The following is a 25240-nucleotide window of genomic DNA, read 5'->3' on the forward strand; positions in this document are numbered from 1 at the left end:
AGAAATGGGTTTTAAATGCTACAAAATCCTAAACATTTGTTTAGTTACCGATTAAAATTAAATTTCAGAGGTTTTAATGTCCTCAGAGATTTTTGGAAACCACTGTATTTTGTTAATTTTTTTACCATTTCATCCTTAAAGTAACCTTAAATTTATATTAATATGTGACCCTGGACCACAAAATCAGTCATAAGGGTCAATTTTACATACATATTCTGAAAGCTGAATAAATAAGCTTTCTGTGATGTATGGTTTGTTAAGATTTGGCTGAGATGCAACTAATCAACTGTGAGATGTAACTAAACAACTAATTGAAAATCTGAAATCTGAGGGTGCAAATAAAATCTAAATATTGAGAAAATCACCTTTAAAGTTGTCCATTAATGAAGTTCTTAACAATGCATTTTGCTAATCACAAATTAAGGTTTTATATATTTACGTAGGAAATGTACAAAATATCTTCATGGAACATGATCTTTACTTAATATCCTAATGATTTTTGTCATAAAAGAACAATTGATCATTTTGACCCATACAATGTATTTTTGGCTATTGCTACAAATGCTACCCTGTGGTCCAGGATCACATATTTATTATAAGTGTTCATTGAACTATTCATGTAATATAAATCAAAACTGCTCTATGTTTTTATTTATTTATTTACTTATATAATAAAACTAATAAAACGTGCCTATATCTAGAGAATGAAGTAAGCTGAGCCGTAGCGCCGTCTGTAGTACAATAATTGGGTGTGTTGTCACTTGCTGGAGATAAAAATCAGTCAAACATGCCTCAGTCATTGAAAATAGTATGCATATTTAACATTATGTAGTAATATTGATATATTTTATGTACTGTTATTAGTACAGTTGCTTAAGCGGGTTATAAATCTCGTAGATATCACACAAACAAAAAGTCTACATAAAAGTCTGGGCTACATTAAAAACTTAGCATCTCTGTAAAAAAAAAAAAAACAAACAGAAAATGTTAGGGTTTCAAATAATTTTAAACAAAGACAAAATAATAGCAGATTCAATCAAATAAGCAAATGCGCGATGTTCATGGTAACTTTAGACAGTTTAATTAAATTATTTGCTTTTTAGTGAATTCAATTTAATAAATTTAATGATGAAATTAATTTATTTATTTCACTGTTCAGTGTATATATAATATCATAATGCTATACGGATTTGATAGTGTATGTGGTTTCTGACTTCCTGTCTCAGTAAGCTACGACACACGTAATCGGTTTACGGCAGTGTCTGAAGAGCTGTAGAAAGGAAGTGAGCGAATTCTTTATTAGTGAATTGTTGTTGCTAGTTGACTTGTTTCTCTATGCGCTTAACCTCTTCATAACCAGATATCACACAGCGTTTTAACGGGACAGTCCTGGGCACATTTCCCACAGAAAAACTCCGCAGTAACTGTAGTTTCTGACAGCGAGTAGCGGTAACCGGGTTCCAGCGACCCCGAGCACAATGCTGCTCACAGTGTTTTGTGCACCGAGAGACCGCTCGGAAACCACTTTCGCCCTGGACGTGTCCCCGGAGCTTGAACTCAGGGATTTCTTGGCTCTTTGCGAACTAGAATCAGGAATACCAGCCAGGGAGATTCAGGTAAACATCTTTCAAAAGTGTTGCAACAGTTATTTAGCCTCTATGCTAAGCGACCTGACTAAACAAATTAGTCCAAAACAAGCCGGCAGGTCCATTCTATTAATAGCATACTGAGCGTCTGTCAACACTTCTGGAAAACCCCTGATTTCGAAAGATTAACAGGCCAGAGGTGCGTTTGCCACGTTAAACTATTAAAAAAAACCGTTTGCTAAACATCATGTCAGGAAACTCTAATACGCGGAATTGGGCACTGGTAAACATGAAAGCCCATTTCCACCAAATAACAGTAATAAAAACCATGCTTTTCTAAGTCAGAATTATGACGTATTGACGTTATTATGCAATAGAAAGTCAAAATGTCCACACTAGGCCGAAATTATGACATGAAAAGTCGAATTTTATGCCAACATTGACTTTTTCTGTCACAATTACTCTTTACCTTATAATTTTGACTTCTTACTGCAATAATTATGACTTATTGTCTCCTAATTTGACTATGACTCTTTATGTATTCGTTTTTGTATGCTTTACCAAAGCATTTTCCTCATGTGGCGGAAATGATCTTACATAGCTGAAACAAATATGACAGAGTTTTTATTTGATAAGGGTGTGTCTTGGTAGCAGATGAAGCTTGTTGAAAATTGAAAGAGAAACTTTTACAATATGCGCATTTAATGGTGCATGAATTGAAACTGCAAGCTGTCGTTTATTAAATAGAAAGTGTTCAAACCTAAAGTGTTTGTTTTTGTGATATATTGGGTGTATTTTAAACTTAAAATTAGTACAATTTTATAGGTGCTTTGAGAAAAAGATGATATACTGTGTTTTCACTTACTGAAAAAAAAATAATGCAACCTTTACTCTACAGATCTCCTATGCAGAGCAGCCTTTACAAGATCCCACTCGAGCACTGGGAAACTATGGGCTGAAGGATGGAGATGTGGTAGTGTTACGACAAGCAGAGAGGTTACTAGGCCCACAGCCTGCAGTTCCTGGTGAACCAGCATAACTTGATCTATTTCAAATTAGATTAACATGAGCTTATCATGGAATTAATCATAATGAATCTTAATGTCACAGGTCTGCCTCGCATCGATTTCAGCTCCATTGCTGTTCCTGGGACCTCCTCAGGCCAAAACAGACAGCACCAAGCCCAGCGTCCCAGTGCCACCCAGTCAGGGCCGCCCCAAGCTGCTGCTGCTGCCGCCACCACACCAGGCTCAGCCCTTTCTCCTCAGGGATTGGACAACCCCGCCTTGCTACGTGACATGTTGCTGGCAAATCCACATGAGCTGTCGTTGCTGAAGGAGCGAAACCCACCTCTTGCTGAGGCTCTACTGAGTGGAGACCTTGGTAAATGACGATGATGGTGCCTGAATGCATCTTTATGGAAAATTTAATGTTTTTTTCCTAAGTGACAGAATCATTTTGATGTCTTTTCAGAGCGCTTCACCAAGGTGCTATTGGAGCAGCAGCAGGATCGAGCCCGAAGAGAGCAGGAGAGAATTAAACTGCTGACTGCAGATCCTTTTGACTTGGAAGCTCAGGCCAAAATTGAGGAAGAAATCAGGTAACAAAAAAGGGGTGAGATTATGTGCACAGCCAAAACATGGTTTATGGCACAGGGATCGTAAACACAAAAGAAAAGCACCAAGTTTTTTTAATTTTTTTTTTTTATTCATTTTCAGACAGCACAACATTGAGGAGAATATGACCATTGCTATGGAAGAAGCACCTGAGAGTTTTGGCCAGGTGGTCATGCTCTACATCAACTGCAAAGTCAATGGACACCCAGTAAAGGCCTTTGTTGACTCAGGTAGTAAATTATGTTTGTTTTTTTTGGAAGTCTTCTGGAAATTACACTACCATTCAGTAAGATTTGTTTGAAAAGAAATGTTTTTTTTTAAAAAGTAGTCTCTTCTACTCACAAAGCCTGTATTTATTTTATCAAAAGTACAACAAAAATAGTAATATTTTGAAATATTTTTACTCTTTAAAATAACTGTTTTCTATTTGAATGTATTTTAAAAAAATTTTTTTTTTTACTGTGAACAAAGCTAAATTTCCAGAATCATTACTCCAGTCATCAGTGTCTCATGATCCTTCAGAAATCATTCTAATAGGCTGATTTGCTGTTCAAGAAACATTTATTAATATTAATGTTATTATTATTATCAGTATTTAAAATTGTTGAGTGCATTTTTTTCAGGCTTCTTTGATTAGAAATAGAATAGAATAGAAAAATCCAAAAATCATCATTTATCTTAAATAGAAAGCTTTTCGAACATTATACACATTACCTTTTTTGGGGAAAGAAATTATAGAAATTAATGCTTTTATTTAGAAATGATGCTTTAAGTTGATCAAAAGTGATTATAAAGACATATATGTTACAGACGATTTCTATTTCAAATAAATGCTGTTCTTCTGAACTTTCTATTCATCAAAGAAACTTAATTAAAATACTCAGCTGTTTTTAAAGTAATAATAAATGTTTGGGGGTTTTTTTGTAGCAGCAAATCAGAATATTAGAATGATTTCTGAAGATCATGTGACTGGAGTAATGATGCTAAAAATTCATCTTTGAAATCACAGGCATAAATTACATTTTTAAATAAATTCAAATACAAAACAGTTATTTTAAATAGTAAAAATATTGCAATTTTTTCAGTATTTGCTGTATTTTGGATCAAATGAATGCAGGTTTAGAGAGCAGAAGAGACGTCTTTAAAAAACATTAAAAAAAATCTTACTGTTCAGAAACTTTTGACTGATAGTGTATGCTGTTATATTTTGCTCTAAGTAATGTTATGTTAAACATTATGCCTTAATAACCAAATGTCAAATATTTTGGGTTAATATACAGCATCCAGGTGAGCTATTTTCAATCGTACGCTATTTTTGTATACTTGTTTGACACTCCTTTTAATACTTGAGTTTTCTTCATATTGTGTACTAATTTGTATCCTTCTGGTTATGCTTCAGGAGCTCAGATGACAATTATGAGCCAAGCATGTGCAGAAAGATGTAATATCATGCGTCTAGTGGACAGACGCTGGGCAGGCATTGCCAAAGGTGTTGGCACCCAGAAAATTATAGGCCGAGTTCATTTGGGTATGGCATTTATCTAGACCTGCTCCTTTAATATTTCCTCCAGCAATTTTCTCAAATCTTATACTTAATATATATTTTACATTCAGCCCAGGTCCAGATAGAAGGAGATTTCCTGCCTTGCTCTTTCTCGATTTTGGAAGACCAGCCCATGGATATGCTGCTAGGCCTTGACATGCTGAAGAGACACCAGGTCTGCTTGGAAACTTTGGTTCATAGCCAATCACATAATCTATTTCCCGTAATGGCATCTGCTTCCCTTGCCATTAATGTTTCTTTAATGGAATAAAACAAAGTTGAGGATGCAGACTTTTTCCATAATCCCTAGACACTTTAGCAAGTGAGTGTACTTTGTCTGCATAATATTGTCAGTCTGTGTACTCAGGGAAAGTTGTAATATCTCCTTTAATCTTACAAATACGGCTCAAATAGTTTATTAGCTTTTTTATGTAACATTATGGCAATTATATTTATTTTATTAAATTGTTTTCAGCTTTAGAGAAGACTACCTTTGTAATTACTAAAGACTGTTGATCTCATCTTATAATAACTTCATTTGCTCTCATTCAGTGCTCCATAGACCTAAAGAAAAATGTCCTCCTCATTGGGACGACGGGTACAGAGACACGTTTTCTACCTGAGGCAGAACTGCCTGAGTGTGCCCGGCTGGCATACGGGCCAGAGGGACGAGAGGATACCCGGCCTGAGGAGATTGCAGATCGAGAACTGGCAGAGGCATTACAAAGATCTGTGCAGGACAGCGGTGAGATGCATGATATGTAGACCAAGAGATGGCATGGCTTATAGGGTTGTAATAAAAGCTAGAGTTACATTTTAACACAAGAAATTAATACTTATTATTTGTAGAATTATAAGGATTTCCTTGTTAGGGGATCAGAAGAATATAACATTTTGAACAGTTTTGGAATAGTGTGTTTATCCTGGTTGCAGTGCAGTACTACTCACCCAGTTCACAAGGTGGTGTACAATGTGTGTATAAAATACACTACCATTAAAACATTTGGGGTCAGTAAGATTTTTTTTTAAAGAAATTAATGGTTTAAAACATTGGCTCTTTAGAATATATTGGGTTAAACACCACCTTGTGTAGCTTATGTGATTATTAGGTGCATGCCTTTTTTCTCTCCATCTCTGGATGTGTTTTTGCTAATTGTTTGCTTCTTATTGCATGAAATGTGTGGCGTTTGTGTGCCCTAACTATGAGCAGGACAAAACTGATGTCATATGGACAGACAGCTGGAGAGGGCTCTACTTACCAGGTACTACATTGACAATGGGTATATTTCATCAGCCTAATACAGTATTTGACCCGGTAAATATTGGACTTATAATATACATTAGTACACACAGGAATGGCCTCCATGTTGTGAGTAATATCTTGAATTGAGTTAATCTTTGCCTGTCTATGACGCTAACTATTTTGCATGGTTTGCAGTGTTTGCTGAATCGGCATGGTTTTAATAAATTGTTCCAGTGTAGACTTTTAGATTAATCAGTTGCTGTTTCTCTCAGATATTGAAGATGGAAAAACTACCTCACCACAATCCCTGCCATTTAAGCCCCTCGACCAACCCACAACATCTTCAGCCTCAAGTCACCCCCACGGTCTCACCCTAGACCGTTCCAAATCTGCCCCAGCCTTTATAAACCAGGGAGCATCCACAACTGAAATTTCCACATCGATTGAATCCTCTCTACTTCAGCCCTTGAAAGTTGGTGAACCCTCTCCAGATCCCTCTGATGACACCTTCAGATCTCAGTCCCAAGGACTGGGCGATTCAACACCGTCTTGCTTGCAAACAGATGCAGATGCTCCTATCCCAAGCACTCTTCCCTCTCAGGAACCATTCTCTAGTACTGTGCCCGAGGACAATGAAGTGACAGGCGACATTGTTTCTGGAGATTCCGACAGTCTGGCAGATGCAGATTTGAGGGAGAATATCACTTCCTCCGGGACTGTAGCGGCAGAATCGCCCTTTGTTTTTAACCCAAGGTCTCAGACTCAAACGCTGGATCAGGAAGTGGACATGGATGTTTCTTCCAATGCAAAACCAGAAGCTGGCCATGACTTTCCTGATCAGTTCCAGAGCGACCAAGGTAGTATGATGGAGGATGTTTCAGGGGCTCAACCACAACCTGTTCTAGATTTGAACCTTGAACCCTGTCATGCTGAACCAACCATTTCTACTGTCCATTCAGACTCTGAGAGTGTAGTACCTTGTGAAAGAGACCAGTCGGAGACAGACAACATCCCTTCCTTGGCTCAAGCTCTTAAGGAGCTGCATAAACTTCTGATGTCCAACAGTTGTCCATCCGTTTCTGGAAGGATTCCTCTGTCCGATGCTAATGATACAGCACCTATACAAGATGTTGATGAGGTGGATCAGGAACCTGCTGCAAGAGATCAAGTCATTCTGAACCCAACTATTGACTCATCTTCTAATACTGCCACAATAGAAGACAAAGAGGAAAGTGTTGCCAAAGCTGACTTAACTTCTCAATCAATGAGGGATTTTCTAGACACACCAACACCAAGCAATCTAAGGCACACAGAGAACCAACCTTCTAGACTGAAACAAACGCTTGAGCACCCTAATGTGGCTGAAGCAAATCAGGCCCTTGTTTTTGAAGAAGGATCTGAGCTGGTTACTTCTTCCCAGGGAGATCTAGAGCTCCCTGAGGTTCAGCAAATGCAGGACATTGTGGACACAAACACCTCAGGCATTGACATCTCCGCTGACCTATCTCAGCAGCGCCCGCTTTCTGTAGCAGCTGGCTCATCAACCGATTCCAGCCTAGGGCCTGTTGCATCTCCTCAAACTCGAGCCACTGAAACGGATCCTCTTTTCCTTGGAGACTCCATCCGAGTTGCACCACAGCCCTCGATGGGACAGTTTCCACCAGAGCACATTCAGAGGATCCAGGCATCAGGGTTTTCAGCCCTTGAGGCTGCTGAGGCACTGGAACAGGCTCAAGGCATTGTAGAGCTTGCCTTATTGGTGCTGCTTGCAAGAAAGATCACTGTGCCCACTTAGACTCCGAATCAACTCTTAGTGGTGGCATCAGATAACATATGAGCCTTTTTCATCATGTGGTTTTCCTTTAGCAGTCCTCGTGGTTTTGTACTTGATGGTCTTCTTCTGGCTCTTCTACTTTGCCAACATACGTTTAAAAAAAAAGATGAGGTGAGAAGCTGGCCATATTTCCCTTTCAACAAAACAATGTCTGTGCGGTTTTTTTTTTTTTTTTTTTTTTTTTTTTTTTTAAGTTTTGCATGTTGCCTCAATAGTTCGTAATGGATTGTTGATTTTATTGGTTTGGTTTGAATACATTTGATAAACTGTCAGACAGGATTATGAGTATTTACTTGGTGGTGGGGCTCGGTAATAAAATTCAACTTGTGGCAGAAATAGACCTGTTTCCAATCTTCCAACAACTGCATGGTTTTAGATCTCGAAATTGATTTACGTGCCTGATGTTTACCGATCTTAAACTTCTAAAGCATCTTACTAAATTTATTTTGTATGAATGTGATCATAGGAGCAGATAGTAAATGGTAAAGCACCCAGAGTCCTTTTTGCTGTTTGAATTGGCAATAATGTTCAAGCTGAGGTCATTTTCTCTTCAGTTATTATTTTATTTGATAGTTGCCAATCCTGTATAACTTGACATGTTTTCAATAGGTTGCCTTTGGAAATTATTAAAGAATAGACTTTACCATACCTTGTTCTTATGTGTTCATAGTCCACCCTTAAACAGTATCGTCAGTTTTTTGTTAATGATATAAAACAAATTTGAAGGGGAAGTTATAACATACTTTTATTATCAGTAGTGTCTCTTTTATCAGAATCATGATGTTGTGAATGTGGCTGTAGTGTTTTACAATGTGTTTTTGAATTAAATGAACCAGACAGGAAAAAGCTGGTGCTGACAAAGTCTACAGGAAGGTGTTTTTTTTTTTTTTTTTCCCCCTTCCCCGTCTGTCCTTAGGGCAGCAACCACTACAGTTTGTTGGGAAGTCTGTGTTTTATTCTCTTCTTTGTTGTCCCTTGTCTAAACACTTGATTTCGGTGTAAAGTTCTGATGTGCCCTTTCCAGCTGTTTGTGATATTTTGTCATGTCTACCTTCTTGTTATTTTGTAATCTCTGGGTCATATATCAGTTGCATTCAATCTATTGAGAAGCTCAGTTTCATCTTGTATACAGTTTAAAAACCAAATAAAAGGAAAAAAGTGATTCTTATATTACAAATGTGCGGCTGTGTTTTTTAAAGTATGAATGGTTAATTAGTAAATGCATTAATGTGACAAGTGTAATCAAATAGGGCATACACAATGCTTTATATGTTTCAGTGTTTATTAGATAAATGTGACCCTGGACCACAGAACCAGTCATAAGGATAAAACATTGATTTATACATTATACTGAATAAAGAAGCTTTCCATTGATGTATGATTTGTTAGGATAAGACAATATTTGGCCAAGATACAACTGTTTGAAAATCCGAAGGTACAAAAAAAATCAAAATATTGAGAAAATCACCTTTAAAGTTGTCCAAATTAAGTTCTTAGCAATCCCTATTACTAATCAAAAGTTAAGTTTTGATATATTTACAGTAGGGAATTTACAAAATATCTTTACTTAATATCCTAATGATTTTTGGCATAATAGGAAAATGAATCATTTTGACCCATAAAGTGTATTATTTGTATTGCTACAAATATACATGTGCTACTTAAGACTGGTTTTGTGGTCCAGGGGCACATAATTAGATTTGTCGTGGAAAATCTTATAATGCTAAAATGCCTACTCAAGTGTACTTATATTACTTAATATGTTCATCTTTAATAATAATAGTGTGGATCGCACAATTAAGTATTAAATCTGACCCTAAAACCAAAATATATATTATGAAATATTTTTAACATATATTGTTGTTTTAATTGTTTTATTATATAAATTGTAACTATTTTATTAGGAAAATTAAATCACATCGCTTAATCGCATCCAAAATAAAAGTTTGTTAACATTATATGTGTGTGTGTGTGTATATATATATATATATATACACACTACCATTCAAAAGTTTGGGGTCAGTAAGACTTGTAATAGTCTTTAAAGAAGTCTCTTATGCTCATCAAGGCTGCATTTATTTGATTAAAAATATAGAAAAAAAAACAGTAATATTGCAAAATGTTTTTACAATATAAAATAATGTTTTTTATTTTAACATACTTTAAAACAGAATTTATTCCTGTGATGAAAAGCTGAATTTTTATCAGCTGTTACTCCAGTCTTAAGTGTCACATGATCCTTCAGAAATCATTCTAATATGCAGATTTATTATTAGAATGATCAATGTTGGATAATATCAACAGTTGTGCTGCCAAATATTTTTTGGAACCTGTGATTTTTTTTTTTTTTTTTTTTTTTTTCAGGATTCTTTCATGAATAACAAGTTTAAAAAGTACAGTGTTCAAAATATAAATATTTTATAACAATGTAAATTATTTATTATTAACTTTTAATAAACTTTTAATTATTAACTTAATACATCCTTGGTGAATAAAAGTATTAATTTCTTTAAAAAAAAAAAAAAAGAAAAAAGAAACAATAAAAATGTACTGACCCCAAACTTTTGAACGGTAGTGTATACACACACACACACACACACACACACACATGTATGTATGTATGTATGTATGTATATATAATGTACTGTGTATATTTATATGTATATATAAATACTCACATAGAATATGCAAACACAAACTTTTATTTTGAATGCGATTAAGCGATTTGACAGAGTTTATCTATTCGACAGTGTATCTATTCGTCTATTCAAGAGACGGCAAGAAACACGTTGAATTAAAAGTGACATTTTGAAATAGATTGAAATTGTATTTTCTTGTAAAACGTATTTAAATAATCTTTATTTTGTTTCCATCTTCAAAAAATGTATACAGTGTGTAATGTGATGACAATGACTTTATCTAAAAACGTTATAAAAAAAAAAAAAGAAGTAATATGACACATTTTCTTCGTTTCCTTCGGTTCAGCCAATAATAAAGTGATCTTCATCGTCAAGGCAACGCCCAATCAAATGGTGTAAAATTGGTTGGACAGGTGAGGACGGTCTTCCGAATCAATTAGTCACAGACTCCGGTGACTCCGTGTGTGAAAAAGGTGTGTGGACTGCGACAATTCGAATTTTAAATTCAAATTCAATATTACGTTTAAACGTTATTAGGCCGTTTGAAAGTTTGCTGTGTTCGTATGGCTCATGTCATGGAGGATGAGAGAATCTGGCCCGACAGAGATGCTGTTACAAAAGCATTAGATGGTGACACTGATCGTCCTGAACTGGAGAAAAACAACCCTGAAACAAATGTGGAGAACTGTGAAGCGTCTGGAGGACTTTACTGGTATGTAATCAAAAGAAGTTAATAATAAATATTATATTTGTTTGTTGTTTCTATGTTCTAGCATGGCCTGATATCAAAACAACCATAACTACTTATTGTTTACTTTCTTTTAACCGTCTCCCTCACGATAAGGTTCAAGGCTTGTAATGCGTCTTTTTAAAAACGTTTCGGATGGCGCCAGGATGCTGTGTTGAATTCATCCTGATCTCTTTTTTTCTTAGCACATCTGAAGGGTTTGCGGAAGCTCTTAGATCTGTTGCAAGCTCACAGTTATGGAACTCTATGCTATTTTCATCCGTCTTCTCTCTGGAGAGCTCCATCTTGAAATCTTCTGACATGGATTGTGTGGAAAGGTAACATTTGTGAATCACAAAATGACAATTAAGACATCCTGAAATGACTATTAATTTCTGTCCGAACATCAACATTTTACAAAAATAAAGTTGTTTCTTTTCAATCATTTTCAGGGCAGATGCTACGGAAGTCAGTTCTCAGCAAGAGGAAACGTACGTTGCCCAGTTTGAATCGGAGTACATCAACTGTTGTAAGTTTACAGATGAATCTCATCAAAACTGTCAACCAGATACTGTGTCATATGTATCATGCTGGTCACATTTCATCTATCGAAAGACAAAAAAACTGATCACTTGCTTAACCTTAATCTTAAGGCCACTGTATAATATTTGATGCCTGAATTTCTAAGGACTCTAAATTATCAGCATATTTTATATTGACATAAATTATTAAGATGGTGTACTTGATTAGCCATCATTTTTTTAAATAGAGAAATGGTTAATATGCATCAAATGAAGGCTTTTAAGAAACATTTATTTGTTCATCTCTAAATTATCATTGAATTGCTTTGGATTTTATGTTTTGCCCCCACACTTAAAACTACAGTGCTTCGATCATAAAAGCATTAAAATATCATCTTACTAAGACATTATTGGGAAATGTATGAAAGTAGTCTGCTATACTGTAATAAGGATCTCCTTGATTTACATTACTATTCAAATTTCATCTTCCATTAGCCATAAAAGCCTGATGTATCTCATACAATGCTCAACAAAAACACATGCATGTTTTGCTGATATATTTTCTATTTCTTTTATCTGCTCAAATTTTGTTTTCCTAGCGGTCCCTTTGTATCAGGAGTATTGGATGAACGCTGTGAGGAAGGATTTACACCGAGCACAGCATACTGGACTTTCAGAATTGGCGGCATCTGTGCGTCTTTCTGGTCTGAAAACTCCCCCTGCAATAAGCCCGACCCCTGTCTTGAGCCCACCAGGACTACAGGCTAAGCCATACGCTCTATGGCAGGAGCTACCGCAAGTAAAGAGTCTGCTAAACTCCCTCAGTGCACATGAGATCCAGCTTCAGGAGGTGCGCATTGCAGGAGACCAACAAGACTACTAAATGTGACCTTGGTCTTGTCTGCCACAGTACTTATCCCTCTGTTTCTGTACTCTTTGTTTAGGCCATTTTTGAGCTGATTGTGTCAGAGGCCTCATATCAGAAGAGTCTGATAGTAGCACTGAATGTGTTTCAGTGCTCTGCAGAACTCAAACAGATCCTCTCCCGTGTGCAGCATCATGTTCTGTTCTCAAACCTAAAGGACGTCTGCAGAGTCAGTGAAAAGTAAGGATAAGTACTTAAATGTGCAAAACAATAGAATTTCATGTATGAAAGATGCATTATTATGCACTTGGTCTCACTGATTGTTGAATACAAATATCTGTATAATAAATAATTTAAATTACAGGGATAGTTCACCCCAAAATTATAATTCTGTTATTAATTACTGTACTATAATTCTGTAATTAATTATAATTCATGTCGTTCCAAACCCGTAAGATCCTGCATCAGCAGCACCACATGATTGCATCGTGGTACTTTCGCGAACGCGCATCGAAGACTGACACGGAAGAGAAGGAATTGTTCAATAAAATCGTTATTTTTGTATTCTCATAGCGTCGTAAAATTAAGGTTGAACAACTGATGGCACATGGACTATTTTATCGATGCCCTTTCTGAGCCTTGAACGTGTATATATTTAAACAAGAAAACAGTTATTAAAAATTATATTAACCAAGATTACTGTTTTTACTAATGCTTTTAGCTAATTTAGTTTTGTTGACTATATACACTGCAAGTCAAAGGTTTTTGAACAGTATGATTTTTTTAATGTTTTTAAATAAGTATTTTCTGCTCACCAAGCCTTCATTTATTTGATCCAAAGCACAGAACTATTTAATACAACACTTAATATAACACTTATACTATTAAAATACAATTTTAAATTGTTTTCCATTTGAAAATGTAGTTTATCTGTGTTTACAAAGCTGAATTTTTAGCATCACTACTCCAGTCACATGATCCTTCAGAAATCATTCTAATATTCTGATTTTCTGAAACAAATATGGAACATTATAAATGTCTTTTATAGTCACTTTTGATCAATTTAAAGCATCGTTGCTAATTAAAAGTATTAATGTCTTTAATGTCTTTAAAAAAAATGCATAAATAAAAAAAGAATTGTACTGGCTCCAAGCTTTTGAATGGTATAGTGTATATTGTTACAAAAGCTTTTTATTTCAGATAAATGCTGATCTTTGTATCTTTCTATTCATCAAAGAATCCTAAAAAAATGCACTCAACTGTTTTACATCTTAAGGATAATAAATAATGTTGAACAGCAAATCGGCATATTAGATTTCATTCATGAAAGATCATGTGACACTGAAGACTGGAGTAATGATGCTGAAAATTTGGCTTTGATCACAGGAGTAAATTACATTTTAAAATGTATTCAAATAGAAAGCAGTTATTTTAAATGGTAAAAATATTTTTTAAAACTGTGCTGTTTTTGGTGTACTTTGAATCAGATAAATGCAGACTTCTTTAGAAAACATTAAAAATACTGTTCAAATACTTTTGACTGGTAGTGTATAATTTTATTTTGGTTAATTTAGGTTTCTGCAGGACATGGAGTCCCATCTTGGAGAGGATGTGGTGATGTCACAGGTTGGCGATATTGTTTTGAATCACCAGCAAGGCTTCCAAAAAGTCTATGTGCCGTATATCACCAACATGATGTACCAGGAGGCTCTTATCACTCAGCTGCTGTTTGTTCATTTTTCATATTGAACATATCAATTTAATTTTATGGGATGCTAGCATTCTGATCACCATTTTACACCCTCCACCAGGCAGGGAAATAAAAAATTTGCACTGATCCTGAAGAAACTAGAGAAAGATCCACAGTGCCAGAGACAAACGCTCAAGTCTTTCCTGATTCTTCCTTTCCAGAGGATCACAAGAATGACACTCTTACTTGAGGTTGGCTTTCCTTTATACAGACCAGAGTGATGTTCAGACTCTTTAAAGAACATCCTGTTTACTGAACATGAATATTTTGTTATTTTGATTTAGAACATCCTCAAGCGAGCTAAAGGTGGTTGTTCTAATGTCCCTAATCTAAAGGAAGCCATTGAAGCTGTTCGTAAGGTAGGCTTTAGAAGACAAATGATCAGAATTAGATGCTATTTTATACCATGACAATCACGTCATTACATGCAAACCATGTTACCTTACAAATGAATGCATTTAAATGTATAGATAGTGGAAGAGTGTGACAGAAGTGTCCAACAAATGAAGAGGACAGAGCTGCTTGTTTGCTTGGACAAGTTAGTGGACTTCGGAAATGTTAAGGTATAAAATATCTTGTTAATATAATTCCCATTTTTCTGCTGTTGTATTTTTAAACATTTCTTTCTGTTCTCAATCAGGCAATTCCATTAATCACCAGAGGGCGTCATTTGATTCAGGAGGGAACTTTGAAACATCTAATTGTTGGTGGCAGTCACAAAGCCTCTGTAGTTGCTCGCAAAGATGTGTACATACACCTTTTCAATGATCTTCTACTCCTCTCTGTTAAAAGGTATGGTCTGCTAAAAGATCTTATTTTACTAACCGCCTAGTTTTGTTTTTTATTGTTGTTTTTCATACTCTGATTAGTGGACACAAGTATGTTGTGCAGGACCATGCACTGTTTCCTGATCATGTGTGCGTGAAGGAAATCAAAACAACGATTTTGGGATTGGCTCCTGAATCCTTCCTGCTCCATCTGACTAAGAACCACAATAGGACTTCCACTGCTCTAATACTGGCAGCACACAAGAGGTAACTTGCGTGTCTTGGCAAAACAATATATGTGACCCTGGACCACAAAACAGTCTTAAGTCGCTGGGGTTTATTTGTAGCAATAGCCAAAAATACATTGTATGGGTCAAAATTATAGATTTTTATTTTATGCCAAAAATCATTAGGAAATTAAGTAAAGATCATGTTCCATGAAGATATTTTGTACATTTCCTACTGTAAATATATAAAAACGTAATTTTTGATTAGCATTAAGAAATTCATTTGGACAACTTTAAAGGGTGATTTTTTTATTTTTTTTTTTTTTTTTTTCCTCAACATTTAATTTTTTCTAATAGTTGCATCTCTGCCAAATATTGTCCTAACAAACCATACATCAATGGAAAGCTTATTCAGCTTTGAAATTTTGAAAAATTGACCCTTATGACTGGTTTTGTGGTCCAGGGTCACATATTGTGTAATCCAAGTATTCATCTTGAGTGAGCATTTTTGTTTGCAAATCTAAATTCTTATGTAAGGTAAATTCTAAAATGATAATTATGTGTCCTCAGATTAGAAAAAGACACCTGGATGAAAGTTTTCTCTTCAAAATAGTTAACTGCAAGTCTGGAAACGCAACAAAGGAGGATGCTCTTAAATAGGCACCATTAAGTGCTCTGAAATACTAACTGTAATGGATATTTTAGATTTGAATATTTTAATATTAATATGTATATTCTTAAATAAAAGGCTATAAGCAACTGTTTCAACGTGAGCTTTATTTCAACAAAACAATGAATGTACAGAAGAAATTTACAGTTGTATTAATCCAATTGCTGAGATTCCCTATTCCCTTCAGAGTTGAATGGGCTCGTTCAACAAGACCCTCAGTAGAAAATGTCTCTGTTCCTCCATTTCAGCACCACCTATCATGAAAAGACAAAAGACAAGAACAGAGTTAAGTCTCAGATCTATGTTAGATGTTTAGGGATGAACAATGGTCTCACGATTTGTTATTTCACCTGTTAATGTCCATTTTTGTTGATAGGGAACTACGTGACTGGCTGAGGAGACATCAAGTCAAAATCTGAAAGGTTTCTTGCGACCCAAACACCCGCTGCAAATAAACCTAGGTTTACAAGGAGATTCCTGTAACAATAAAACAAAGGAAATGATTACATATGCTGACAAATATTCAAAGCTACATTTAAACATAATTTCGCGCATGTGAATTGCACGCAACGCAAGCTTCGTATATCATTTAAAACAGTAACACACCTTCTGAAATCATTTCTGTCCGCCGCGAATCGGCAGGCTGAGCTTATCCACCCCATCACACCAGCTGATCGCCCTTCTGCTTTCTTTCCGCTCATTTTATTTGTAACGTTGGATAAATTCGTGTTATCCAAGCAAGCCAGAGGCTCTTTGATATTACCTTGAGAATTCTACGGCAAACCACGAGGTTAACAGTATCGCGCTACGGATCCTCGACTGGAACAAGCCGTATAGACAGACAATATAAGGAATGCATTTTGAAACGCCGTACGGTTTGACCCTCCACGGCTTACAGATTGCAGTTGTGAAACGCACCACCACCTCCAATTCCTGTGTTGAAATCATGGCTGCCACCAGATACCGTCGTTTTCTAAAGCTATGCGAGGAATGGCCAAAGGACGAATCAAAGAAAGGGAGAGATTTAGGAACATTTCTACGACAAAGAGTCGCTAGTGCTTTCCGAGAAGGCGAGAATACACAGGTATTGGAGTTAATTAATGCATGATTTACTCTTTATTGCAGCCCTTGCAAGTTATATGATGAAGTCAAATGTCATCTTTTATATTGTATATTCATGCTTTCATTAGTCACTGACATTTTTTATTAGTATATTTTGGTTTAAGTATAGTGCCCTTGAACTGTCTTGTTGTATTTGTGTGCACTGCAAACTTCATTCCCACAAAAACAAAAAAAAAACCATTGCGTGTGTGCAAGTACACTTGGCAATAAAGCCCTTTCTTGTGTTATGTTTTCTTGTAAACACTCTTTCTCAAAATTATTTAAGCAACAATACAAATGTCCTATGCACCATTTTCAATGTTGATTTGTTTCAATTTAGATTTCAGATCCAGAGAAATGTGATCAGATGTATGAAAGTCTGGCTCGCATCAACAGTAATGTGTACAAAGAAAAGGTGAGTCACAAATTTTTGATGCTTTAGATTAAAAATTTTATGAAGAGCAGAGCCATCTACATGACAGAGTTGTTGAACTTCGATATTAGAAATGGGGCATCTGTATTTTATTTTTATTTTTTTTCCATCATTAGATTAACAGCTGAAGTCAAAAGTTTTCATACACCTTGCAGAATCTGCAAAATGTTAATAATTTTAGCAAAATAAAAGGGATTATACAAAATACATGTTGTGTGTTGTTGTGTGTTTTTTTTTTTTTTTTTTTTTTTCTTTTTTTAGTACTAGTAACCGTTTAAAAGTTTACATACACTTGATTCTTAATACTGTGTTACCTGAATGTTCTTCAGGAAGATCCTTCAGGTCCTACAAAGTCTTTGGTTTTTCAGCATTTTAGTCTGTTTAAACCCTTTTCCAAAATTTTTACCCCCCTTAATGCATCATGTTTCCTTCTGGAGCAACAGTGAGCATTTGAACCTTCTGTAATAGTTGCATATGAGTCCCTCAGTTGTCCTCGGTGTGAAAAGATGGATCTCAAAATCATACAGTCTTTGTTGGAAAGGGTTCAAATACACAAAAATGCTGAAAAACCAAAGAATTTGTGGGACATGAAGGATATTTCTAAAGAACAGTGGGCAGTTTAACTGTTCAGGACAAATGAGAGACTCATGAACAGCTATCACTAAAAAAAAACAAAATCACAGTTGTGGATCATTCAGGTAACAACACAGTATTATGAATCAAGTGTATGTAAACATTTGAACAGGGTCATGTTTATAAATTCAACTATTATTTTCTCTTGTGGACTATGTAAACGTCTTTTATGTGAAATCTTATTCACGTCGGTACTACATACAAAATGCATGTTATTTTTATGATTCCTCTTATTTTTGTAATATATTTAACATTTTGCAGATTTTGCAAGGTGTATGTAAACTTTTGATTTCAACTGCATTTTAACTGACCTGTGTCCATTAGAGATGTTATTTTAGTATCTTTATTGTCTTTTGAAAGAGATGCATAGCTTGCATATTCTGTCAGGACTTTGGAGCAGATTAGGACCGTTACAGTATGAACTCATTTGGATTTATTCTGTCTAAACACCTATCCTCACATTTTTGTTTTTAATAGAATGCCACTCATTTTGTTAATTTTATTAACCCAAGTTTTATAATGTGACTGCATCATAACATTTTGGTTTATTTGTGTTCAGTTTCCACGGGCAAAAGATACAAGTTTCACAGGTGTAACAGTGGAAGAGTGCCGAATGCTATTGGCAACAGGTGAGGATTTCTTGAGCTCAGCTGTCAGAAATTTTCCATTAAGCTACACTAACTGGTTGTTTAACTCGTATTTGCACCAATGCTCCATTTAATTGATTAGTAAGAAACTAAAACCAGTAATATTGTGAAATAATACAATTTAAAATATCTGTGTTTAAATTTATTCTTATGATGGCAAAGCTGAATTTTCAGAAGCTATTACTTAAGTATTAAATTTCTCATCACATGAAAATATTCCAGTATGCTGATTTGGTATATTGTAATGTTTCCTTTTATCAAAACATTTTTTTTTTTCTTCAAGATCCTTTGATTAATAGAAAGTAAAAAGAAAGACATTTTACTTCATTTTGTCATTTCTTTGTTTTGTAGGAAATATGCAGCAGACAGATGAGGAGAAGAAGGGATTGTGGAAGACACTAATGGACCGCTTCTCCTCCAAACCTGAAGATGGAACCCCTGAGAAAACTGAAAAATAATCATCGTACTGCACAGATCTTATTTATTCTCCTTTGCACTTTTTCAAATAAAACAATTATGGTGTGTATGTAGATCTTCGCTTCTAACAGCTGTAGCTCTCATCATGTTGATAGTTGAACAGAAACTTCCAAGAAGTAAAACTGACGGTTTTATTTGGAGAGCTGTGTTAAAGTTGGAGAAATGTGACCGATCAGGAAAAACAATATTCAATTTTACAGAATATTCTTTTCAGTTTTGTAGCATTCTTTTTTGTGAACCCAGAATGCAAATAAATACTTTTTGTATTTCCCATACAAACAGTCTAGTATCTCTCTTGTTTTAATTTCACTGGTTAAATGCTGAATTATGTACATTCTTTATGGTTTTTGCTCATACAATCAAACCAAAATTTATTCAGACACTTTCAACATTTCTCACATTATGATGGTTACTTTGCTATAGTGCAGAAAATGGTAAAATAAAATATGACAAGAACTCTGAGTTAAACTGTGTCAGAACAAATTAATCTCGATAATGTCAGATCACTTTGATAGAAAGGTATGTAATGGATTACAGTTAACTAAAAAATGAAAAAACAACTGTTTGTACAACAATGTTTACACAACTATCAATACTTCATTGACCAATTACCAAGCAATGCTTAATTTTGTTAAATCTGTGATGTAAAAAGGTCGCATTAGCAATTAAGCAAAATATAGTTGGGTCAAAGTGTCTAAATAATTATTGTCCCCAAATTTTTATAAATTTCGTTGGTAGTCCACTTTATGAAGATTCTTTTGGGTATAATATAACAGTTTATTTAGCTGTACTCACTTACATAAATGAAATGTATACAGTAGTCAACATCTGAAGTGGATCAAAAAAGTTTAGCAAAGTTGTCCTAAGACAAGAACTGGTATTGTTTTGGTTTTAGTGACTTTGATGAAAGGTTTTGATTCACTTCAAATGTTGACTTCTATAGTCCTGCACCCACTAGTAAAAAAACATAATTGGTTAATAATTTTTGGCTGATTAACTAGTTGTATTGGCTGATTGTGTGCACCATTTTAAAATGTTAGTATAAAGTATTAAATAAAATGCATTGTTTTATAATTTACAATAATTATAATTAGTGTTAGTGATTTTTTTATATATATTTTAAGGTTATGATGGCATAACAGCTGCAGTGCAGCTCAGTAATAGAAAGTTGCACTGAAAAGTGACATATCACAAACCTAATGCATACTGAGGAATTTTCTGGCAGATATTGATAATATGGTATGTGCCATGATACAAAATATGTTCACAAAAGATAGCTATAAGATAAAAACTGCCAAACCACCACCCTTGCACAACCACAAAGGTTTATGACCAGAGCTAGGTGTTTGAAATAAAATTCATGTGCAGTGTTTTAACTAAATCACCTTTCAAGAAATCAGTCATGAAAACATTTTTATTCATAAAAATAAGGCAGGAAACACGCAAAACATTTTTCTGTTATCAGAAAAGCCTGTAAAACGCTGAACTTAAGTGAGCTGATGGAACAAGTTTTAATAGAAGCATTAATGGAAGCGTCAGAACATTCAGTTTATTACCTTCTCTTATAAAAATGACACGTTGTGAATTACAAAATTTTAAGTCAAGTTGAAAAATAAACTAAGTTCTTCATTAAACTGTAACTTCAAAATGGCTAACATGGAAAATAAAGCATGATTGCATTTTTATTCTAGTCTGTTAGTCAGTGTTAGTTAGAATAGTGTTTGTTTTATTGGCCTCTTCAGTCGTCTTTTTTGGGTTCTGGATTGTCTCTCCAAATACAGTAGTTGAGGGTGGTAGCGAGGCAGAGCCAGGCCAAGTATGGTACCATGAGAAGTGTTGCAGTGCGGCTGACGGGATACCAAGACACCATTGTAGCTGCCACTGTGCCAGTCAGCATCACTATCTCTATCATTGCCTGGATATGAAAAAAGAACAACATTATAGTTAATCATATAAGATTTATATAAACTTCGTCAAATTAGCTTTTTGTGTTTGTCAGAAGAAAGAAATGCATACAGGTTTGGAATGACAGTTTTTTAAAGCCTTCACAAAAACCTCGGATACTATCTCAAGACTAGAGAAACTGGTTCCTGGTTTACCCTTAAAGTAGTTTCTCAATATTTTAACTGAAATAACAGAAGGATGTTTGAAACTCACCAGTTTAATGTTGTGAGCGCCAAAGAAGATGGGAGTCCAGGCCCAATTAAGTGCCAACTGCATCCCATAGAGTCCCAGTGGTACCAGTGCATCCTCGGTGAAGCCTCCAAGCTCTTTCCACACAAGATATGAACCGTAGCTTTAAATAAAGAAAAAATCATTTACACCATCTGGTTAGTTACTCATTAACTTTTAAAAGGTAACTACAGCTTCTGTTAAAGTTACTAAATGTGTAAGTGGCCAGTGTTTGAACAAACCCCATGCCAGTGTAGAGAGTGGTCCACACCACTGGGAAGGCAGCATTAGGTGGCCTCCATGAGGGTTTTTTCAGCGTGGTGTACCAGGTCTTCACCTCCTTCCGTGTGATTATACCTCCAAATATCCCACCAACGTGTGGCAGGGCAGTCAAACTCAGCATAGGAATCCACATCTTTTCTATACGAACCGGCAAATTAAGGTTACTTAACATGTGACTATGCATATTATGTAACACATAATGTAAGTTCTAGAGTAATTTCTCTAAGAGTATGTTTATCTCCACAGAATGTGAGACTAAGATGTCAATAGTAGCTTAGGGCTCATTTACACTTACAGTAAGTTAAAATTAGGACAACAGCCTTATCTCACAATAAATGCAATATTAGCTTGATGCACAAATCTTACATACACTACCAGTCAAAAGTTTTTGAACAGTAAGATTTTTATATATATATATATATATATATTTTTTTTTTTTTTTTTTTTTTTTAAAGAAGTCTCTTCTGCTCACCAAGCTTGCCTTTATTTTGCCTTTAAAATGTAATTTATTAATGCAATCAAAACTATATTTTTAGCATCATTACTCCAGTCTTCAGTTTCATATGATCCTGAAATCATTCTAATATGCTGATTTGCTGTTCAAGAAACATTTATTATTATTACTATTAATAATAATATTTAAAACAGTTGAGTAAATTTTTTTCAGGATTCAGTGATGATAAAGACATTTATAATGTTAGAAAAGATTGATATTTTAGATAAATGCTGTTCTTCTGAACTTTCCATTTAAAAAAAAAAAAAAAAAGTAAAAAATTATACTTAACTGTTTTCAACATAAAAGTGTGTTTTAAGCAGCAAATCAAAATAAATTCTGAAGGATCCTGTGACTGGAGTAATGATGCTAAAAATTCAGCTTTGAAATCAGGAATAACTTACAATTTAAAATATATTCAAATAGAAAACAGTTATTTTAAATAGTAAAAAAAAAAAATCAAAATTGTACTGTTTTTGCTGTACTTTGGATCCTATAAATACAGGCTTGGTGAGCAGAAGAGACTACTTTAAAAAAATATTAAAATCCTACTGTTCAAAAACTTTTGACTGATAATATCAGCAAAATATATTTAAATATGATAATGCTATATATGTTGGTAAACAAAAAAAAGTCAGTTGAACTGTTTTCCAATTTAAATGCATTTTGGCACACTTTAATAAAAATATTATTAATATTAAATATGCTATCGTACACGATCTAAAACTTGTCTGTTTTAAATTATTTGAATAAACTTCCAAATTATTAAGAATTCATGGTTACAAAACAAAGTTGGTTCATTGCCAGTTCAGTTTGTCCTACTGTAGGAGCCACTTAACGCACGTACTGTATGACAACCGTGTTTGTTTTATACAAGATAGTGATGAAAACCTCGCATAGACCCCAAAAGACTTTCTTTCGTGCAAATAATTATAAACAGCATGACGGGTTTGCATAATGTTAGTCACAAGGTGCTCAGCAGTACATTATTCAACGCGCGATGCAGATGGTGGAATTTAGTTCACAAATTCAAACGACGGACTAACAAGAGAAATAGCAAAGCAGTTTGTCTGTTTTACAAGCTAACAATGCTGTTGTCTTTACCTGAATTGAGAGGTCGAAGCGCTGTTCGATGCTTATGCGAAGAAGAGCTCGTCTCAATGGCCCTCTATGACCGGAGTGATCTTGAAATCATGATATAAGTTTGTGTAACACTCAGTGGGCGTGCAAGAAGGACAGGCTGCTCTCGTTTAGAGACAATACTACTGAAACGTTGGCCACTAGAGAGGCATGTAAACATCTGCCGCTTCCTCATGTTGTGAAACGATCACTCAGCATAGTAATGAATGGTGTGTTCAAGAAAATCAACGCGGCGCCGCGCTGGCACAGATGTCAGTTTTGCAAATTAGCTTTGACGTATGGATCAAATATCAGTAGTACGAAAGACCTGCCAGAATCGACAAACCGTTTGCTGCCTCAAAGACGACAACAGAACCAATAAATATATAAATAACTGTTGTGTAATGTGTTTATATATGTATAGATTTAATGAATAATGACCATGCGTGAATATTATATGCAAATGAATGCGAAGATCTCATGGAAAATTTGTGTTCCCTTAATCTGAGCTCCAAGGAAACGTGCAAACATGCAGAATTGTAGTCTACACGACCATGAACATGACTCCCTCTGTAGGCTTTTTATTAGACTTTCTATGAGAGATACAGTAATCTTGCCAAAGCCTCTTTTTTGTAACATATAATGCACATTATGGCTATTAAAAATTTGCAATGCTTTGTTATTGTAATTCATTCAAAACATTAGGCTACTTCATGAAGATGTGCACAATAAGCTACTGTGTATCACAATTCTGTGGTAAATCATTTCCTCAGTTCATTATTTTAACATGGTTATATGAACTTCTCTGTAGGATAAACTAGTTTATTCATGTCATTAGAAAGTAAGTAATTGAAATAAATTTATATTTTTGTTTTTCAAATGAATTTTTATTGTGAATTTATTTATTAAGAAATGTGATCCTGGACCACAAAACCAGTCGTAAGGGTCAATTTGTTTTAAATTGAGATGTCTACATCATCTGAAAACTGAATAAATAAGCTTTCCATTAATGTATGGTTTGTCATGATATGAGATACAACTATTTGAAAATCTGGAATCTGAGTGGTGCAAAAAAAGTAAAATACTGAGAAAATTACCTTTGAAGTTGTCTAAATGAAGTTCTTAGCTATGCATATTACTATCATAAATTAAGTTTTGATATATTTACAGTAGGAAATTTACAAAATGTCTTCATGGAACATGACCTTTACTTCTAGCGATTTTTGGCATAAAAGACAAAACAATAATTTTGACCCATACAATGTATTTCTTCCTATTGAAAAAAAAAAATGAGAAAGAGAAAGAATGAAAATCTTAATTAATAAAAACTAAATGGCTTTATAATCAACTTCAGTTGATTAAAGTTTAATTAGATTTTTGCAATCAACCAATCTCAGAAAACACGTGCGCCTTGGTTTAACCTTAGGATTGATGATGAAATTTTATATTTAATTTGTTCAATAAAATAAAGTAGTGTTTGCATTATGTATTCCTGACATAAAGATGTTTTAGCACAATTATTATTTATTATTCTATTATTCTCAAAAACAGTTTATGCAAAACAGAAAAAATAATAATCTTTAACATGACATTTTAGACACTTTACAATGCATTAGTTAACAATTAGTTAACATGAACTAAGAATAAACACTAATACCAAAGAATTTATTTATCGTAGTTAATGTTAATTTCAGCATTTACTAATGCATTATTAAAATAACAAGTTGTGTTTTTTAACATTAGTTAATGCATTGTGCAACTAACTTGAATACAAAATGAACAGCTGCATTTTTTATTAACTAACATTAACAAAGCTTAATAGTGTAATAAATGTATTGTTTATTGTTTGTTTAAGTTAGTTAATACATTAACTAATGTTAACAAATCACATCTTA

General features: G+C 34.5%; 5 protein-coding genes across 9 annotated transcripts; 3 read left to right on the plus strand and 2 right to left on the minus strand.

Moving 5' to 3' along the window:
• Positions 1-1260: 1260 nt before the first annotated feature.
• ddi2 (DNA-damage inducible protein 2) lies at positions 1261-8990 on the plus strand. 3 transcript variants are annotated; one of them, XM_051113026.1, is made up of 10 exons: positions 1261-1616; positions 2485-2611; positions 2697-2969; positions 3060-3186; positions 3305-3432; positions 4602-4730; positions 4817-4920; positions 5298-5490; positions 5956-6007; positions 6261-6348. In XM_051113026.1, exons 1-9 carry the CDS (start codon positions 1479-1481, stop codon positions 5964-5966), a joined length of 1230 nt encoding a protein of 409 aa, XP_050968983.1. In that variant the 5' UTR covers positions 1261-1478; the 3' UTR covers positions 5967-6007; positions 6261-6348. The 3 variants fall into 3 exon arrangements, with proteins under 3 accessions (XP_050968983.1, XP_050968981.1, XP_050968982.1); XM_051113024.1 differs by lacking the exon at positions 5956-6007 and having other exon boundaries at positions 6261-8990; XM_051113025.1 differs by lacking the exon at positions 6261-6348 and having other exon boundaries at positions 5956-6079.
• A 1871-nt stretch (positions 8991-10861) lies between these two features.
• si:ch73-15b2.5 (rho guanine nucleotide exchange factor 19) lies at positions 10862-16077 on the plus strand. 3 transcript variants are annotated; one of them, XM_051113042.1, is made up of 12 exons: positions 10862-11173; positions 11395-11526; positions 11641-11717; positions 12309-12559; positions 12654-12814; positions 14149-14301; positions 14386-14515; positions 14609-14683; positions 14795-14887; positions 14965-15071; positions 15194-15358; positions 15889-16077. In XM_051113042.1, exons 1-12 carry the CDS (start codon positions 11025-11027, stop codon positions 15929-15931), a joined length of 1536 nt encoding a protein of 511 aa, XP_050968999.1. In that variant the 5' UTR covers positions 10862-11024; the 3' UTR covers positions 15932-16077. The 3 variants fall into 3 exon arrangements, 2 of the variants coding, with proteins under 2 accessions (XP_050968999.1, XP_050968998.1); XR_007827958.1 differs by having other exon boundaries at positions 10863-11173; positions 14965-15116; positions 15216-15358; XM_051113041.1 differs by having other exon boundaries at positions 10864-11173; positions 14965-15116.
• tomm6 (translocase of outer mitochondrial membrane 6 homolog (yeast)) lies at positions 16075-16804 on the minus strand. Its single transcript, XM_051113065.1, has 3 exons — positions 16595-16804; positions 16339-16465; positions 16075-16242 (listed from the first exon to the last, which is right to left on the minus strand). Exons 1-2 carry the CDS (start codon positions 16687-16689, stop codon positions 16369-16371), a joined length of 192 nt encoding a protein of 63 aa, XP_050969022.1. The 5' UTR covers positions 16690-16804; the 3' UTR covers positions 16075-16242; positions 16339-16368.
• Positions 16805-16876: 72 nt separating this feature from the next.
• Positions 16877-19560, plus strand: LOC127167189 (ubiquinol-cytochrome-c reductase complex assembly factor 2). Its single transcript, XM_051113062.1, has 4 exons — positions 16877-17072; positions 17430-17504; positions 18715-18784; positions 19154-19560. The coding sequence occupies exons 1-4, from the start codon at positions 16935-16937 to the stop codon at positions 19258-19260; spliced, it is 390 nt and encodes a 129-aa protein (XP_050969019.1). The 5' UTR covers positions 16877-16934; the 3' UTR covers positions 19261-19560.
• Positions 19561-20675: 1115 nt separating this feature from the next.
• On the minus strand, positions 20676-23559 carry tspo (translocator protein). The gene is made up of 4 exons (XM_051113061.1): positions 23331-23559; positions 21694-21871; positions 21437-21575; positions 20676-21194 (listed from the first exon to the last, which is right to left on the minus strand). Exons 2-4 carry the CDS (start codon positions 21864-21866, stop codon positions 21018-21020), a joined length of 489 nt encoding a protein of 162 aa, XP_050969018.1. The 5' UTR covers positions 21867-21871; positions 23331-23559; the 3' UTR covers positions 20676-21017.
• Between the last annotated feature and the right edge of the window lie 1681 nt (positions 23560-25240).

Source organism: Labeo rohita, chromosome 6 (genome assembly GCF_022985175.1).
Source record: "Labeo rohita strain BAU-BD-2019 chromosome 6, IGBB_LRoh.1.0, whole genome shotgun sequence".
Lineage (NCBI taxonomy): Eukaryota > Metazoa > Chordata > Actinopteri > Cypriniformes > Cyprinidae > Labeo > Labeo rohita.

What these genes read in the sequence shown, in the direction of transcription:
- ddi2 (XM_051113024.1), top strand. Translation starts at nt 1,479, where the DNA reads ATGCTGCTCACAGTGTTTTGTGCACCGAGAGACCGCTCGGAAACCACT. An exon ending in AAAATTGAGGAAGAAATCAG is followed by an intron (nt 3,187 to 3,304) that starts GTAACAAAAAAG and finishes ATTCATTTTCAG; the next exon opens with ACAGCACAACATTGAGGAGA. An exon ending in AAAGGCCTTTGTTGACTCAG is followed by an intron (nt 3,433 to 4,601) that starts GTAGTAAATTAT and finishes GTTATGCTTCAG; the next exon opens with GAGCTCAGATGACAATTATG.
- si:ch73-15b2.5 (XM_051113041.1), top strand. Translation starts at nt 11,025, where the DNA reads ATGGCTCATGTCATGGAGGATGAGAGAATCTGGCCCGACAGAGATGCT. An exon ending in GCTCTTATCACTCAGCTGCT is followed by an intron (nt 14,302 to 14,385) that starts GTTTGTTCATTT and finishes ACCCTCCACCAG; the next exon opens with GCAGGGAAATAAAAAATTTG. An exon ending in CCATTGAAGCTGTTCGTAAG is followed by an intron (nt 14,684 to 14,794) that starts GTAGGCTTTAGA and finishes TTAAATGTATAG; the next exon opens with ATAGTGGAAGAGTGTGACAG.
- tomm6 (XM_051113065.1), bottom strand. Translation starts at nt 16,689, where the DNA reads ATGAGCGGAAAGAAAGCAGAAGGGCGATCAGCTGGTGTGATGGGGTGG. An exon ending in GACAGAAATGATTTCAGAAG is followed by an intron (nt 16,466 to 16,594) that starts GTGTGTTACTGT and finishes TTATTGTTACAG; the next exon opens with GAATCTCCTTGTAAACCTAG.
- LOC127167189 (XM_051113062.1), top strand. Translation starts at nt 16,935, where the DNA reads ATGGCTGCCACCAGATACCGTCGTTTTCTAAAGCTATGCGAGGAATGG. An exon ending in GAGAAGGCGAGAATACACAG is followed by an intron (nt 17,073 to 17,429) that starts GTATTGGAGTTA and finishes GTTTCAATTTAG; the next exon opens with ATTTCAGATCCAGAGAAATG. An exon ending in GTAATGTGTACAAAGAAAAG is followed by an intron (nt 17,505 to 18,714) that starts GTGAGTCACAAA and finishes ATTTGTGTTCAG; the next exon opens with TTTCCACGGGCAAAAGATAC.
- tspo (XM_051113061.1), bottom strand. Translation starts at nt 21,866, where the DNA reads ATGTGGATTCCTATGCTGAGTTTGACTGCCCTGCCACACGTTGGTGGG. An exon ending in ACTCTCTACACTGGCATGGG is followed by an intron (nt 21,576 to 21,693) that starts GTTTGTTCAAAC and finishes CTTTATTTAAAG; the next exon opens with CTACGGTTCATATCTTGTGT. An exon ending in GCGCTCACAACATTAAACTG is followed by an intron (nt 21,195 to 21,436) that starts GTGAGTTTCAAA and finishes TTTCATATCCAG; the next exon opens with GCAATGATAGAGATAGTGAT.